The 13,409-nt window shown below is 21.4% G+C and overlaps 1 protein-coding gene across 1 annotated transcript; it reads right to left on the bottom strand.

Moving 5' to 3' along the window:
* Positions 1-8,193: 8,193 nt before the first annotated feature.
* Positions 8,194-9,350, bottom strand: LOC105366564 (dynein assembly factor 1, axonemal). Its single transcript, XM_011505057.1, has 6 exons — positions 9,320-9,350; positions 9,128-9,219; positions 8,848-9,069; positions 8,627-8,769; positions 8,373-8,536; positions 8,194-8,293 (listed from the first exon to the last, which is right to left on the bottom strand). The coding sequence occupies exons 2-6, from the start codon at positions 9,216-9,218 to the stop codon at positions 8,194-8,196; spliced, it is 720 nt and encodes a 239-aa protein (XP_011503359.1). The 5' UTR covers position 9,219; positions 9,320-9,350.
* Positions 9,351-13,409: the final 4,059 nt, after the last annotated feature.

Raw genomic sequence — 13,409 nt, 5'->3', positions numbered from 1 at the left:
AAATGATACACAACAATGTCCATACAAAAAATAAATTCCAAATGATAGAAAATGACGAACCTGAAGATAAAATTTCTTTGAAGACTGTAAAACTCGGGCACATGCATACGTGCACATACGTAATTGACTGCCAATAATATGGTACAAGTATTGATCGAGGATGTTGTTGAGTACATAATCAATAGTAAATAGCAAGTCTTATTTGAATTAATTATAAAAATAATTATGAACAAAATTTAAAAAAAAAGTATGTTGATAAAATGATAAAATGTAAATATAATTTTACATAAAAATTTAAGTAATAGAAAAAAATATATTATTTATAACTTATAATAAAATTAAAATAAGATAGGATAATTCCTATTTTTGACCTATTGCTTTTATAATGAAAAAATATTGTATCGTCAAAAAACTAAATTTAACTAGGTATTTTTATTTTAATAGATATCTGCACAGTTTACGCAACTAAATTACGTAAATTTACGTCCTCGATCATCAAATAAATATGGTCAAATTTTGTAAAGCTTCATAAAAAAAAAATCATTTTTAATGAAGCAAAAAAAAAGAACACAATAAGGAAGATGAATTATAATAAATATTCCATAGATTTTTTTCTACTAGCTTGAACTACTACCGAAAAAATAATAAAATATGGATTAATCTAGTTGTCCTCAAGAAATTTCACTAAAATATTTAGTAAAATGACGACTATTTTAAAAAGTTAGTGATGTAAACAAATTAAAATATTGCAATTTTAACGTACGCAACAAAAATAAAAATAAAGATCGATAAAAAGTGAATGTTCTGCACATATATGCTATTCACAATTGATTTTATCACGCTTATATGAATATCCACAAATATATACATTGTCAAAAACAAACAAATGAGAAATATGCACATATTAGAATAACAAAAAATTAATCACCTACAAAATAATGTTAACAATAATAGGAACAGGAAAAAGCTAGAATAATAATACACAAAATAAAAACTAATCAATTACTTATTACTTTTTATTTTCTCGTTATATGCGATATATGACTTAAGGTGCGTCGCATACACGTGTAAGTATGCAACTATAAAAAAAATGTTATACTGAAATATGTATGATTGCAATGACAATGTTGGATACTTGTATGCACGCATAATTAGAAAGTATATTAGTGATTATACACAATAAAAAATGGCACAAATTTAAGGAACAATTCTATGCTCTACAGTATTTCCTTAATTAATAATAAAAATAATAAAATAAATCATCTTATTAAAATATAAGGTCAGTGATTTATTCTGGTTATAAAAAAATTCGATAAATTAAAGCTAAACATTCCTTTAATGTATTATATTATAAATATATTATAATATATATAACATCTTCACTGAAAAAAATTGAAAAAACCAATTTTTATACTAATTTAATTTCTTTATTACAATTTCGATCTTTACTAATATTGTTTAAATTATAGCCTTAATATATGTAATTATTTATTATGTTTAGTGTTTTTAAATTACTAGAGAAAATAATGCATATTAAATGCATATATATATATAAATACATAAGTATATTCAGAGGTTCAAGAGTAAAAGATAGCAACTGTTCATTATTTTCATGTGAATAAGGCTAAAAGTGTAAACAAGATTTCAGAATCACGATAGAAAGGACAGTTAAACAAGAGTAACTTTATACATACTAAATGGTAGCTAATTTCTATTATGCGCGCATACATTTCACGAATTAAAACGAAATTATATATAAACTAAGTATTGTGAGATTCGTGTAGCTTCTTATCAATCTCTTTGCTTATCAATAACTCATAATAAAAATATTATCCTCTAATTTGTTTACAAATTGTTATTCAGTTAATGATTTCATTATTTTATTTATACATTTATTTAATTTCATGAATGATACATTAAAAAAATACAATAAGGGAAGAACAAAGATAACAAAATAGATTAGAATAATCAGAAATCAAATAATAACAATTATTTACTGATCTAATCAGTAATTAGATATAAAGTGAAAATAAAAAACTTGGGCAATAGTTTTGTTTTACCTATTTAAAATGATAATTTAGGTGTAGTCTTATATATGAAAGTCTGCACTATGTTAAATTACGAAAAAAAGGAAAGGAAACTTTCGAGTAGATAGTTTATGCAAAAAATAAAGAAAATAAGTGTATTTGTTTAGTTTGTAACACTTAAAAGCTTATCCACTCACTATGTTATTTATTATTCAATAATACATGTACTTGCATAATTGATACATGCACATTCGTAAAATTAAATGGCTTCTTTTATTATTGAAAGCAATAAAAAATTGCAACTAATATCTATTTTATTATATATAGAAAAGTATTAAAATTCATGAAGGCAAGTCAAATGATATATAAATAATATCGATTTGATAATAATTTATTTTAAGTTAATAATGGTTTTTTCTTTTTTACTAATATACTATTTATTTATTAACTAATTTATAAATATAGTCACTTATTAATCATTTATTTATAAAAAGATATACCTACATTTCTTATTACATAAATATTAATAATTGTACATATAAATAATAAATTAATTATAATATCGTTTATAAATATGAATACATTATTTACGATATGTATAGTGAAGGTAAGTAAAAATTTATAAACATACAGCGAAAGAGAATAAACAAAAATATATGGATTTACAATAAATACATTTTAAAAGTGAAACATTCGTTTAAAAAATTACGATGATAAAATAATAACAAAAATTTTAAGTATTGCATTTTTATATTTATTTTTTCTTTTTTCAAACTGTTTCCAATTCAATACATACTTATTTTATATACTATTTTTAAAAATAATTAATATTCAAACATTCTAATAATAAAAACAAAAGGTAATAAAATGTTTTTTAAATGCTTATATTAATAACAACAAAATATAATGTAGTATAAACAAAAATTGTAAAATTTCATTTTGATTTTAACAAAATAAATAAAATAAATATGCATTGAATTATAAACAAAGTTGTAAAATAATGAATTAAGTTTATAAAGTAAATGATTTTTAGAATATATATATATATATAATAACCACTATATATAGGTATATATATAGTATAATATATATAATATAATTGTCATTGACTACAATCTTAAATTTTAGTTTATAGCAAGCTATGTTTATGAAATAAAAAAAAATAATTAATTTTGTTTGTGTCTAAGGATAGATATTTATTGAGTCTCCTAATAAAAAGAATTGATCAATTTTCTATTTATGATGAAAGAACGTACAAATGAGTACATTAAATAAATATTTTTAAATATAAATAAATTACTATATTTCTATTCAAGTTTTTCCTTAATAGAAAATTATATCAGGAAATAAATATTTGTTATGAAAAATGGTTAAATTGAAAAATTGCAAACTGAAATTAATTTTTTCTGGATAAACTCTTTTGTGTAAAAGTACTGACTTCAATTGAATTATGTATATGTATTTATGTATACAATTTTTTTATTGTGAATCAAATAGCTACAATAAACAAATAAAAGTAATAAAATTTGTCTCAGAAAATTTTTTGCAAAGCAATATGAAATTCTGTAAACAAATATGAGCAAAAATGAATCAAATTTATTTATTTATCTTTATATTGAAAATTTAATTCTTTTTTCTTTATTCTATTTTTTTAAATGACAGTTTTCAATATTTAAATAATACAATAAATATTTTATTCACTTTTTACTATCTCAACATAAGAAATTGCTACTATTATGATACCCTAATACCTTGCTGCACGTTGTATATTGAAATATTTGTCAAAAAACTATTTAAATTAATAAATACAATAAGTTGCATGCATTCATATTTAAAATTATATCTTGTATTTAGCATCTAGGATTATGGAACTTTGCATTAGGAAAAAATATCAATGGATAATAAAATATGAGTGTTATTTTTGGAATATATTTAATATAATCAATTTGTCCTTGAAACGAACTAGTAAAATATTCATGCATACTTGGTATAGACGTTCTATGTTGTAGATATACAGGAGCATTTTCTTTAATATGATGACTGGCCCTGTCGTATCAAGAATCATATTCTTATTTTTATTAACTAGCACGAAATGATCAATACACATTTTATTTAAGATCTATCATTTCTATTATGGTCATTGGGTGTTACAATGCAAACTGTAATTAAAAAGTTATTGTTTATTGTTATAAATTTACCATATCTTCATTCTAACTGCTATGAATAAATCTTAAATATTCATAGCCACCTTTGGAGAATTATGTTTTTAAGCTTACATAGTTACTAATAAATGATATTAAGTAAAATGAATTAATTTATATTTAAGTATATAAAAAATACAATTATTTCACTATATTAATGCAGCATACTATATTACAGTACAATAAAATTACTTTCAATTATTAGTCATATGCAGTATATTGAACAATCATTTAATTTAACACTTGGTAGATGTTGATTCTCAATGAGTAATTATCTGATACTTTCTCCGAAGATTAATAAATGTAGTTGGTATGTACATTAATATTTTTTAAATCTTAATGTATTCTAGATATGCAAAATTTCTGATAATCATTAAGTTTTCTGTATTAAGTATCAAATAGCAAGACCGTATAGATATATGCATATAAATGTTTACTGATTGGATATGTCAAAATTGATTTTTGTTGGAAATATAAAGAAATTTCTTAATTAATCCTGAACTTTTTCCAAGTCAAATAGCCAACAATCAAACATATTTAATAATGATTTTTCACTTATATATGTAAAATCTAATACTTATTAAATTCATTAATATAAATCATTAAATTTTAATAAAATATGAAGCTTTATAATAAACATTAAATAAAGATTTTAATATTTAAATATAATAAATATAATTACATACAGTTATTTCAAATTGTTCGGAATTCCACTCACCCGGCGGTTAAGAGACTAAGATGAATGGATTAGACTATACCATTTTATTGGTGGAAAAGTGGGGATGAGTGAGAGGTTAATTCATCAATTCAGTATAAGCACAATTGGTTTTCGTGACATTTATTTTAGGTTAAATTACAATTATGCAAAACGATTCACCAGTAGTAGTGAGTGTTGATATCGTCCTGCGGTCTTGACAGTTAGTAGAGAGGAAGGGCAGGGCCTCGTGCAGGTGTGCAAGGGAAGGCTGGTTATGCTAGAAACGTGTTGCAAGTAGCAGCGGCCCATAGCAGTATGACGGACATGATTCTTGCTGAAGGCACGTGGCAGGTTGCGGCGCCCCGTAGCGGAAGAGATGAGAATTAATTTCGCTGGAGACGCATAGCAAATGGCGGCGTCCCGTAGCGGTATGTCTGAAAACCAGTCTCGCCGGAGGCATGCCGCGAGTAGCTGCGCCCCGTAGCAATAAACGATAATTAGGTTTGCTGGAGGCAGAAATATTTATATATTATATTATTAGACGTGTTTACATCATAATTCGTAATATTTAATATAACGTAATATAATATAATCTTCTAGGAACAAAACAATAAGATCAATGCTGTAATGGAAATATGGATATAATATTATCATTTAACGAGCCAAAAAAATGACCAATCATCCCTGTTAATTTCGTGCGAACCCTTTTTATAAAATAGCATTAAATTTCTCTGCGTTAGCGGTTATGTAACAAAAATCTGTATATCTTATTTGGTTCTGAAAGGACAGTGCAGAAAATTATTAGAAGAGCTGTGATACCAATCTCAATATGTAATAAAAGTAAATTTTGTATTCTAGTTTATAATTACTTCAATTTCATATTTTTTTAATACCTTCAATTTTTTAAAAATGAATAACCTCAGATTATTATAATTGAGAAATGAAAATTGATTGTTTTATCACTTTGTTTAATCTATTGTTTAATTTGTAAGTTTTACTATTTATTAATCTATCATTTCCTTAACTCAACTTAATGCACTATGAGTAATTAATATTACACCTTTCATGCAGAAGAAAAAATTATAAATGAAAATATTTGTGTATATATATATATGTATGTATATCACCTGCACTATATTATTTAAAATTTATTTCAAACTCATACTCTTTTTTTTCTATGACATCCTAAATTCTTACCATAAATTTAAGACAGTACTTACCTATTTCATTATATACTATAATAGATAGTAATTTATTTTTAAATAATTTTTTTATAATTAATTATTAAACATACTCATCATCAAACAAACTAATAACCAAATAGCTTTTTATTCAATTTATTCTATATTTATTAACTTCATAGACACATTTCATTATTTAACTAAGATCTATTATTCCAGCAAAATAAATTACCTAACTGCCTTTTTTCTTATAAGATTTTGTTTTTATATGATGCAAATCATAATATATTCAATATATAAAATCTGTACATTTGTAGTAATTTTCCAGTTTTAAAATTATTTTAATATTTTTTTATTTGTATTTTATAATCATTCATATTGATTAATTTGTTACCTTGGAGTAAATCAATAATAATTATGATTAATTATCTTTTATAATTAGTAATTAGTTTTCTTTTCTTGAATTGTGAAAATATAATTCAAAATATTTATAATGTCATTAATATTCACTTTTAATAAATGATATTCGTTGTTATATCTTGATATTTGTTTCATTTTCTTCAAAAGGAAATAGTTTCTATTATTATTAATATGAAAATTTAATAATTTTATAATTTTAATTATCCTTTTAAATATTTCTTTGACTTTTATGGAATTATCTATAAAACATATTCTGTCTTGGTTTAATATTAAATCAACATTTAATGTATATGTATTAAAAAATTTTATTTGATTTATATTAATAAATTTATTAATATTAATATTTGCAAATTGTTTAATCTCTTTTACTGAACTTGTATTCAATAGTAAGATGATGTGTTCACTATTATTCCAACTTTTTCTGCTATTTATTGTAACAATGTGATTATTCTGATAATATTGGTTGCTTTCTCTATGTTTTTTCAAAAAATTGTTATATATATTATAAATATTTTCGTTAGTAATATCAATATATTCTATCAAATTTGTCTGCGCCTGAAAATTTATAGTTGATAAAAATAACTATGAATAGTATTTAGTATACAAAACAAATGATATTCAGATATGATACTTATACACACTTATAAAACTTTTTCTTAAATTCCTATTAGTTATATTTAATTTGTATTGTATTAACTCAATTTAAAAACTATTATTAAATAATAATTTATTTAAATTTATCATATTTCAAAATAACTACTGTCATTAAATAGAAATCTTTTATTTTTTTAGATACTTTATCTATGTTTGGTTACATAACCACACCTTAAAAAATAATTCAATATAAACACGTTATCTAGAATCTAGAAACTAATTTAATCAAAATTCATTTAAGGAATATATTAAACGTTTGATTTTATTTTATCTAATTATAATCTATTTGAATGAATTCAAATATATGCAAAACGTTTACCATATTTTTTCGTAATGTATTAATATTAGAAGTTTGCTTATTTATTGTAAAAATAAATGCACATATTTGTATATAAAAATAAATATAATTTAATAGAACTAACATTACTTATAAAGTAAATGCAATAAAATATTTAGAACACTTCAATATTTAAAAATATATATTCAAACCTTTTTAAATAATGTAGTTTCCAAAATTTCTTTATAAGAATTTTTTGCCATTATTAAATTTTGGTTTGTTTTTATACTATATTCTTTTAAATTGATGTATTTAATATCATTATTTATATAATTTTTGTTCGTTATACAATTTTTAAAAAATATATATCTGCTACCCTAAAAAAGATTTATTCATAAATTTTGTTTAAATATTAAACTAAATCTAAACAAAAATGTTAGCTTTTATATTATTGCAATAGAAATACTCTACATAATTAATTCTATTACATTACTTCATATAATATTAAATCTAAACAAAGTTCTTTTTATTCTATAAAGTATATAAATATGTTAATGTATAATTTTAATATGCTTTACTTTTTTATATTTTTCATCAAAGTTTACGAATACATATGATGAATTAAAATTCTTTTTAATCTTTGAAAATGTCCGTCTATTAATTAAAGCTAAAAAGAAAATTGCATAAAAATTAAAAAATTATATCCACAAAAAAATATAATATATTTATATTAAATTTAAAACAGTTTACATATAACACTATCGTTAATTTTTTTTTTATCACATTCAATCCAAAGCCGTCTTTCAACTTGTTCTTCTTGAAGACCACCACGGCTCCTTAAATTTGATAAAAGTGTCAATTTTATGTTACACAAGTGTTTGAATTTATAAACATATAATTTATTACTGTTTTTACCATGCTTCAGCACAAGCTCTATCACACGGAAACACTGGTTTATCATCCAAGTGTTGCAAATATTTGCAATTCAAAATTAAACTTTTTCGATACATTTTTATAAATTTAATTACAGGGTTTCCTTTTAATGTTAGTACTCGAAGAGATTTCATAGCACCTACAACCTAATTAATATTAATCTTATGGTTTCCAAACAATGTTGTACATAATAAGAAATATTAAAATATAGAAAAAAAATAATTTCTTTAACTTACATTTACTACTTCAACTGTATCAATTTTATTATATGATATATCTAAAATAGAAACACTATCCAGATAACGAATATGCTCTATATCTTTTAAAGTTTTTAAATAATTATGAGATAAATTTAAATTAGTTAGATAGTTGAGAGAATCTGTGTAGATATGAAATAGATGCTATATATTATAAATAATAAGACAATTAAATGAATCAAATACTAAAGTATACTAACCAAGATTTTCAATTTTATTGATTAAATTATATGCAAGGTTAAGATTATCAAGTTGTTCTAAATATTCAAGATTTTCAATTTTTTTTATTAAATTGTTATGAAGGAAAAGGCATTTAAGTTTTGTTTGATTATTAAGATTTGCAATTTCTTTAATTCCATTATTTTCTAACCAAAGACATTTTAAACCAGTATAATTATCTAAATTCTCGATAAAGGAAAAACCTATATATTTTATAATTATTAATACTTTAAATTAAAATAGAAATAGTATAAAAAGTACCTTTGTAATGCAAATACAAAACATCATTGAGATAAGGCGTTTCATAAAGTTTGTTATCTCTACAATATTTTTTTATTAAACATTCTGTCATTCTAAAAACAATTAAAGTAAAGTATAATATCTAAATTAAATTTTTATATTTCTGTTATTTTTACAATTATATTTCTATGTAAACATGATTAAATTAGATACCTGATTCCATCTATTTTTTTATTAAAATCGTAAACTTTACTTTGAAATTTTTTTTGTTTATGAGTCTCTTCTAATTTTCTATTATGTTCAAAAGATTTTATGCTTGACTTATCCACTAACTTTTTCAATTTGATATTTTGTTGATTATTAATTAGTTTAATATTTTTTATATTCTTCTCATATTGACCAGTTTCCATTTCTTCTAAAATTTTTTTGTCTTCTGTTCTAGTTGGCATAATCCGATTTTTAAAACATTTTTCTGAAAATCACTCAAATATTTTTGTGGAATATTTATCACAAAAAGATTATTTAAAATTTCTTAAATTCCGTTAATATTTCTTCAATATTCACAAATAACTTTTTTACTGCATATAAAACTGCATTAACTATTTATTATTTTGAATTAGATATAACACTTAAAATACAATTGCATTTAAGAATTTTCTTGTTTAAAAATGATACATTAAGAAAAAAAGTAGCCGATTTCTTTTTCAACTCTTTTTTTATTAATTTAGAAAAGAGTTCTATTTCCATGGTAACAATTATTGTTGTGTTCACGTGCATTTGTGTTATATTATATCATATTAAGTAAATTTTATGATAATTGTTTAACAATTATCCGGAAACACAAATCTTGAAAACTAATTATTACTTTAAATAAATATTTTTAAAAAATTTACATATACATATTTAGGATTGTAAATACGAAAAGTAGTAGTTATCTTAAAATCAGATATTAAACATTATAAAAAACGTGATATGAATGAATTTTATATTATTTTTCATATTTGAAATAGATTACAATATATATTAATATATACAATATACATATAATTATTAAAAAATAATTTAAGTAATTGTTTTAAATTGTGTTAAAAAATATTTATAAAATTCTAGTTACATAAAATGAGTTTCCCAATTGTTATTAAAAATTATTTTTTGGAAGCTTCTTTTCATCATTACTAATAGGTCATTTTTTAATTAAGAGTTATAATTAATTTTTAATATTTGAGAATTAAAAGTGAAAAGCGTTTTCAAGCAATAAACATAAATACACAAAACTATTATATAAAATATTAGAAAATCACCATTATACGGCTGAACCCATTTCAGCATTTTTAAAAACTGTTCATATTTTACAATATAGAATATTCTTCGCAATCTTTGCATTGCATTTAAGACAATCAATTATATAATTTACTGATTACAAGTACACCAACTTGTTTGGAAAATAAAATTCATTCTTCTATATCTACATTGATCCCTTAATTATATATCTTTATCTCACAGATTGCATCACACGTTTTAATCAAAACAAACTTAACTACATGACAGCAACAATTTTAGTAGTTCTTACAGTGGAGTTATTTATTCATTAGAATTTAATCACATTTAATCAGCAGTTTCTTAAATAGACAGCTTATAATCATGATTATATGTAAAAAGTAAAGTAAAATAACAATCTAAATTTATCATTAATTTTCAAAATTATAAATACTGTATGCTTTTGCTATTAAAAATTACAAAGATAAACGAACATTTTGAGATAACTTGATTGAGACACATTAATTAATTTATGTATTGTCCAAAATTAATGTCATTAATTGTCTATACTATTCCTATTCTTGTAATATCAAAAATTTTCTTTTATGCATGTAAAGTAGAAGTGTATACTTCACAAATATTAAATTAAACTGACTATTTCCTTAGTGTAAAGTCGTATCAATGTTTGTTAAATTTCCTTTATTAATTTTGCATATGAAAAAGCATGTGGAATATATTAACGAATAAGTATATTTAAAAATCATTTTTTGATTCTAGAATCTGAAACTATAATTGTTAAGCAAACTTAATTCAATGTACAGATGTTAAAAATTCTATAAAATTTTAATTGAAATATTAATATTTGCTTTCTTTATAACATAATTTACCATTTTTACAAAGTTTATAAATTTAAGAGGCAATTGACATTCATTTTTATGGAATATAATACAACCAAAAATAAAATTTGCATAAAAAGTTCATATATTAAATTTTACAATAAATAAAATTATTTTATTAAAATTGATTGAAAACGACAATATCAATACTTTGAACAAGATCTTTTATTTCTTGACTTTGATCAGTTAACCAATCTACAGAAATTTTTTCATCGTTCATAATTCAAGAAATTTAAAGTTTTTGGATTCCAAATGCTATTGACACAAATTTTCTTAAATAATTTAGATTAATTAAAAATTCATTACAGTGATGTAAAATACTAATTCTTTATTCTATATTAATACTAATTCTATCTATACTAATACTAATTCTTTATATATATATATATATTAAGTTAATCATTAAAATATTTATAATTGAAACATATTTCAATGCAAACAAATTACTGTCAAATCACTATCAAAACATTTTTTATCTCCAACATGTACTAAGATATATTCAGTATTTGATACAATTAAATTATTGATTTAGTGTAAGTAAATACCTGGACCCCATATAAGGCCATCTTTTTTTTATTTCGTACTTGAGCTTCGATTGCTTTTATATCTGTTTGGTCATGCCATAGCTTAACTTCAAGAATTGCATTGGATTTAGTATTGAAAGGTGGTTTTAAATTTAAAATAAACTTAATATTATTTGAAGCAGAAAAATTAGTTGAATTTTAAAAAATGAAATTCGTTTTTAAAGCTTTCAAATTGTAAAAAGAATTTTGTATCCAAGTAAAAAGGTTTTCAAAGGTATAAGAATGAATTTGTGTTTAAAAGTTTCTCTTCAGTCATCATTTTTAAAATTAAATAGATTTATATTTAATTGATCTTGGAAATTTTTGATGAAAATTTTCATTATTTGTAATTTTAAAATATCTATTTTAAATTTTCACTATTCTATATTAATGAAAATTAATTAAACATAATTTTATTATAAAGATTTCATAAGATGTCTGAAATAATTAGCTCAAAAACTAAAAATAATTTCATATCATTACATAATTTAACAAACTTAGAAAGTAATTCTCAAAAAAGTGTGAGAATTATTTATATATTTTATGTAAAACGTTATTAGGCATTTGTTGATGATACTGCAATTTTTTAAATATTTTAAATCTTTTCAATATGCTTAGAGCATCACTTTGTCTTCTCTTTTTAGAATTCTTTTGATAAATAAGAACTCACTTTTTGAGTTTTTGACTTCATATGATGCAAGTTTTTGCATCTTCATTCTAATGTTTAACAATTAATATATAACAAATTAAAAATTAGATAATTTAATACGGAAATACTATGAAATAAAAAACTGTAAAAGTTCTCTTTAACTTAATCTGTTTATTAATCTTGCTATATAATCTAAATACAGAATATGAAATAGAATAATAGCTATTAAATATAGTATAATTAAAATTTTAAAGAGAATTTTAAATAAATTTAGATTAATTTAATTTGATGTTATTTATCAGTAAATATAATTTCAGTTTTTTATTGTATATTAGTTTTGTAAATTATTTATGAATGTATTTCTTCTATTTTTTGTTACTTGCCACATAATTTAATTCGAAAACATCTATAACGTCTTCACCTTTTACATTGCTTATAGCAGGTTTTTTAGAGATAATTTCAATATCAATGGAAGTTTGTGATATATTGAATTCTTTTGTTCGTCCTTTTAAATCCAATTTTTTTAGAATATTTTTAATATTTTGAATACCTAATAAAAATTTTACTTAGTATTACTAAAAAATAAAACATTGCTAATGGTTTCTTTTTTATATTTTAAAATATACAAAAAAATTTAAGTGAAATATATATAAATGTTTTAAATAACACTATGAACAAATTATAATTTTTAATAATTCTTGAAAAAATTCAATAGAGTCTTGGGTTTCCAATCATGTTTTTAGTGACAGCTGATTATTTCGGGAAAGAATAATTTTCTCAAATTGCAGTTTGTCTGTTCTTTTAAAAATAATGATTTTAGTTTGAAAGTTTTATTGTTCTCAAAACAGCCGTTTTATTTCTTTGAGAGAGAAATAGAACTGCAAAAAAAAGATGTAATGATTGTGTATACTGTTCATCAGTTGCACATTTCCATTTAC

This window comes from Ceratosolen solmsi, unplaced genomic scaffold, assembly GCF_000503995.2.
Source record: "Ceratosolen solmsi marchali unplaced genomic scaffold, CerSol_1.0 scaffold49, whole genome shotgun sequence".
Classification (NCBI taxonomy): domain Eukaryota; kingdom Metazoa; phylum Arthropoda; class Insecta; order Hymenoptera; family Agaonidae; genus Ceratosolen; species Ceratosolen solmsi.
The sequence above is the reverse complement of the archived record's forward strand: the minus strand, read 5'-3'. Positions and strand labels throughout refer to the sequence as shown.